This window comes from Otolemur garnettii, unplaced genomic scaffold (assembly GCF_000181295.1).
Source record: "Otolemur garnettii isolate 467f Iridium unplaced genomic scaffold, OtoGar3 scaffold00041, whole genome shotgun sequence".
Lineage (NCBI taxonomy): Eukaryota > Metazoa > Chordata > Mammalia > Primates > Galagidae > Otolemur > Otolemur garnettii.
The window spans coordinates 14,080,063-14,084,980 of NW_003852436.1; the positions used below are offsets into that span (position 1 = coordinate 14,080,063).

At 35.3% G+C, this 4,918-nt stretch overlaps 1 protein-coding gene across 1 annotated transcript in view; it reads right to left on the reverse strand.

The window, feature by feature from the left end:
• DCHS2 (dachsous cadherin-related 2) overlaps positions 1 to 4,918 on the reverse strand; it is a 239,355-nt gene that overhangs the window by 71,108 nt on the left and 163,329 nt on the right. Inside the window, exon 9 of the mRNA XM_023513453.1 lies at positions 361 to 518. Coding sequence (XP_023369221.1) covers positions 361 to 518 — 158 coding nt within the window. The remainder of the gene's footprint in view (positions 1 to 360; positions 519 to 4,918) is intronic.

Sequence of the window (4,918 nt, forward strand, 5' to 3'; positions counted from 1 at the left end):
TCAGTGGCTTTTCTAAGTTTAAAAACTTACAAAGACTATTGGATTATGTGGCCAATTGTTTACATACAAGTTTCTCCTGCCAGTTTATCAGGTCCTTGCAATTAGGTGTAAGTACGAGAAAAGGCATCTTTTGTTTACCAAACAATGATGAATATCTTATCAAGATCAATACAAAGCTGATTTTAAAAATAATTTGAATCTATATCATTTCTCTAGTGATACCAAAATTGTAAGTATGTAGGTACAATGCTGGCTTAAAAACAGCAGTGATATATTGAATTTATCTTCACTCTATACATCCGTATAAAAGTCAAATGAAACTTTCAAATATCCTCCCACATTTGATGTTGATGACATTACCTGAATATGAATAACTGCATGTCCTTGTAGAGGAGGCACTCCCTGGTCACTGGCAATGACAGTCATCCTGTACGAAGGTCTATAATCACAGGAGAGTACTGTGGTTGTTCTTATTTCACCACTGTTGGCATCAATCTTAAAGTGATCAGAACCATCTTCTATACACAAATGAAAAAATCAAGAAATGTTAATTTATAGTGCAGAGAACAGAGAATCAGTTAATCCAATACATCTCTGATCATTTGGAAGATGTATGTGCCTTAAGCCCTCTGACAGCATGAACACAAAAATGTCATTATAAATGTAAACAAGAAATATAGATTTTTAAAAGCTTTTACTATGAAAACTTTCAAGCATTTTTAAAAAGTAGAATGATACAATGAACCTTCATGTGTCTATGACCTCACTTTCACAATTATCAACTCATGGCCAATCTTCTTTCATTGATCCAGCTCTACATTCTTCCCTTCTCCCATTTCTTTTGAAGCAAGTTCCAGAAATTATATCAGTTCCTCTTTCTAAATTTCAAAATGTATCTCTGAACAATAATGAATATTTTTAACATAACCATAGTACCATATTATACTTTAAAAGTTCCTAATGATTCACTAATGTCAATAAATATACAGTAAATTTTCAAATTTCATTCATTTCATAAACATCTTTAAAAAATTTTTTTAGTTTGTCTCATCTAGCATCAAAATAAAACCTATATAGAGCATTTTTCTTCAATCTGTGGATTCTTGCAATCCAAATTCCAATCTTTATTTTGTCCTTGAGATTCATTCGTTGAAGAAACGAGATTGTATATCGTGAAGTTTCTCATGGTCTAGATTTGGTTGTTGCATCTCCAATGTGTAGCTTAATATGTTCCTCTGTCCTCCACATTTTCCTTAAAGCTGGAGATAGATCTAGAGAACTGATAAGATTCAGGTTCGGTGTTTTGGCAAGACTGCTTCAGAGGTGCTGTTTTTCTCATTGGAGGTCCATGTCTAGCTGCCTTTTGTTTGATGTTGGTCCCTACTCACGTACAGCCTTGATCCACTAATGACTCATTACATATTGCAAAGTATAGAACAGGTCAAGCATTCCTAATCCAAAATTCTGAAAGCCTAAATGTTCCAAAATCCTAAATTTTTGAGTATGATCATAACATCACAAGCAGAAAGTTCCATACTTGCCCTCATGTGACAGGTTGCAGTCAAAACACAGTGAACATTTTGTTTCATGCCTGAAATGATTTAAAATATTAGATGAAATTATCTCCAGTCTATGTATATAAGATGTATATAAAACATAAATGAATTTCATGTTTAGATGTGGGTCCCTTTCTCTAAGATACCTCATTATGTATCTGCAAATATTCCAAAATCTGAAAAAATTTTAAAGTTGAAACACTTCTGGTCCCAAGCATTTCAGGTAAGGGATAGAAAACATGTCCTGCATTCTGGTTTGTCATCTCTTCTACATTTATTAGTGGAAATATTTTAATAAAGAGAAACATCCCCTCATTTACCTTTGGTAACCCAGTGGAACAGTTCGTTGCAAGAAAGCAAGATAAATGATTGATGGGTTAATGCACTAACATCCTCCAACGCCCCAACTATTAATATAGTAAGTAATGTTTTGTCTTGGTTTTAAGAATCATTAGCTTGAATGTAAACACATTAGATTTGCTTCAATGTCATATCCTTGTTGATGTTGAAATTGTCCCATTGCTGAACGCTGGGATCCTCTTAAAGTTGGTTCATGGGTCTTTTTGACATGATCCTAATAGTCTTTGATAGGTTCCTTGTATCTTGTATGACAAAATTAATGTAGACTCATGTTGTACATTTCCTGTCTGTGACCTGCATCAGCCATTATTTCAAGGAGTCCTGGTTCCTTCTGGTGGAAAATGGTTTGGGAAGAACATATTTAGGACACTAGGGGTGGTCAGCATTTGGGGGCCTTTTTGGTGGACAGAGAATATACCCCCCCACCCTAAACATACAATAAGTTCATAAAGATGCATATCAACTGATACCACAGGGTTTTTAGATAAAATAACAGGTTTGTATTCCGTAGTGTATCTATACCACAGACTGCTATGCAGCCATACAGGAACAAAATGTCTTTTGCAGTGACTTGGATGGAACTGGATACCATTTATTCTAAGTCTAAGTGACGTATCTCAGGAGTGGAAAAACAAATCCCACTATACTCTCTTATAACTGGGAACTAAACATGGACACAGGTGGTCACAAACAGAAGCAAAGGACATTGGACACGGAGAAGGGGGACGGCCCTGGAAAGGATGAGGGATAAAAACTTCACTATCAGGTTCAATGAACACTATTCTGGTGATGAGCACACTAAAAGCCCCGACTTAAGCATGATACAAGGTGTCCACGTAACAAAAACATTAGTACCCCCTTAATATTTTGAAATTAAACAATCTGAATATTCAAAACAATTCATGACCTGGACAGAGCCCGAGTAGCAGCTCTCCTACCTTCTTTGTCCAACAGCTGCTGAGTCATTACTGTGGACCAAACTCTTTACCAGTTATAGTGGATATAAAGGCACATAAAAAACAACCCCTGCCTTTAAGAAACTCACAGCATAGAGCAGGCCATTATGTATCATTTTTAAGCTGTTTTTCTATGCTATAATCCATTTATTTTATTCTCATAGGGATACTGTAGAATGCTGATACAGAGTGGCCATAACATTCACATGCAATTTAAAATAGTTGTCTATTTTAGTATGTATTGCATTTCCATTATTCTGATTTTCCTCTTGTTAACTTACACTGTGTAGTCACTTCTGTTTTACAATCAGATAAAGTGAAAATAAAGCTACATGGCTCAGTGCCTATAGCACAGTGGTTATGGCACCAACCACATACACCGAGGGTGGCAGGTTTGAACCCGGCCCGGGCCAGCCAAACAATAATGATAACTGCAACAAAAAATAGCCGGGTGTTGCGGCAGGAGCCTATAGTCCCAGCTACATCAGAGGCTGAGGCAAGAGAATCGCTTAAGCCCAAAAGTTGGAGGTAGCTGAGAGCTGTGACGCCACGGCACTCTACTAAGGGCAATATAGTGAGACTCTTGTATCAAAAATAAAATAAAATAAAATAAAAATAAAGCTACAAATAACATATCACAATATTTTTATATTGCTATGTTTCAAATATCATTTTAAAAGCTAATACTTTTTGAAATTAATATTTCAACATCTGGAAATATATGAACATCAAGATATCACTTCCTAGATTGACTGATTTTCAATATTCAATTTTTTTAAGATGGCAGAGTATAACAAAGCAGCAAACCAATGTATACCTCCAAATCTTATTCCCTTCCTTTTTTCCTGTACATCCCACTTTTACAACTAAAGTTGGGGTTTATCTTTCCAATCCATAGATCCATAGATAATGTATAGTATGGATTTGCTTGTTTTTAAACAATGATACTATAACAGAGTTATAAATCATTCAATGTATCAATGGGTGTGTTTGTGTTCCATCTCCACCCTGCTGTCTTTTTTAGATACACCATACTCTCTTCCCCACCCCAAAATAAAACAGGAAAAAAGTACAAATATCTTACCGACATAACTGACCTAACAGCCAGAGAAAGATCATTGAATATATACCTGCAAAGCCAGATATCCCACCCTCTAGTAACAGATTTAAAATAGACTAAAAAAAAAAAAAAAAGAGAGACAAGTTGAGAGGTGACTAAGGAGAGGTCAAAAGAAACGGAGGGGCTGGGATTCGCATTCCTGGTATGGACAGAGAAACATGGAGGGAGAACTTGCTCCCTGACCAAGGAGGTAATGAGAGGAACTGTAACTCTTCCAATGAAAGGCAAGGCAGTGAACTCAAAGCCACTGTCAAAGCAGAAATCTTTTCATTTTCTGTACTGGCCTTTTTCACTTCAGTTTGGTTTCAAGCTTTATCCCCTCTGTGTACAAAGCGCCCGTGTGCTCATTTTCATTGCTGTAGAGTATTCCACATGAATATACCATATTATGCAAACTACTGAAACAAATGCTTGAATGAATATTCTGTTATATGTCTCACTGTGCACATATATGAGTAACTCCAGAGTAAAGAGCGGAATTCCAAGGGCATACCATAAACATGTCCTCAGTTACACTGTATAATTATTATTCTTACTTCATTGTTCTTTAAAGTGGTCATACCAAGGAGTCTGAGCATGTTTTAAAATACTTTTATTATTCCTTTCCTTTAAATCCTTTATATTTGTCCTTTTCTTGATGGTTAAAATAACATCAATGCTAGTTTTATATTGGTTACATGGATTGCAATGATCTTCACCCAACTTGTGAATTGACTAATAAAATTGTAAACGATAGCATCTTGTGGAGTTTAGATATTAACATAGTTTCTATTTCTTTGTCAGTTCTGCTTTTCTGCTTACTTTAAAATCCTTCTTTATCCTCAATGCTGTATAACCAGTCTCAAATATTTTTTTGTAAGAATTTTCACATTTTATAAAACTTCATCTTTGACATGCTGAGAGGTAGAGATATAATTTTATTTTTC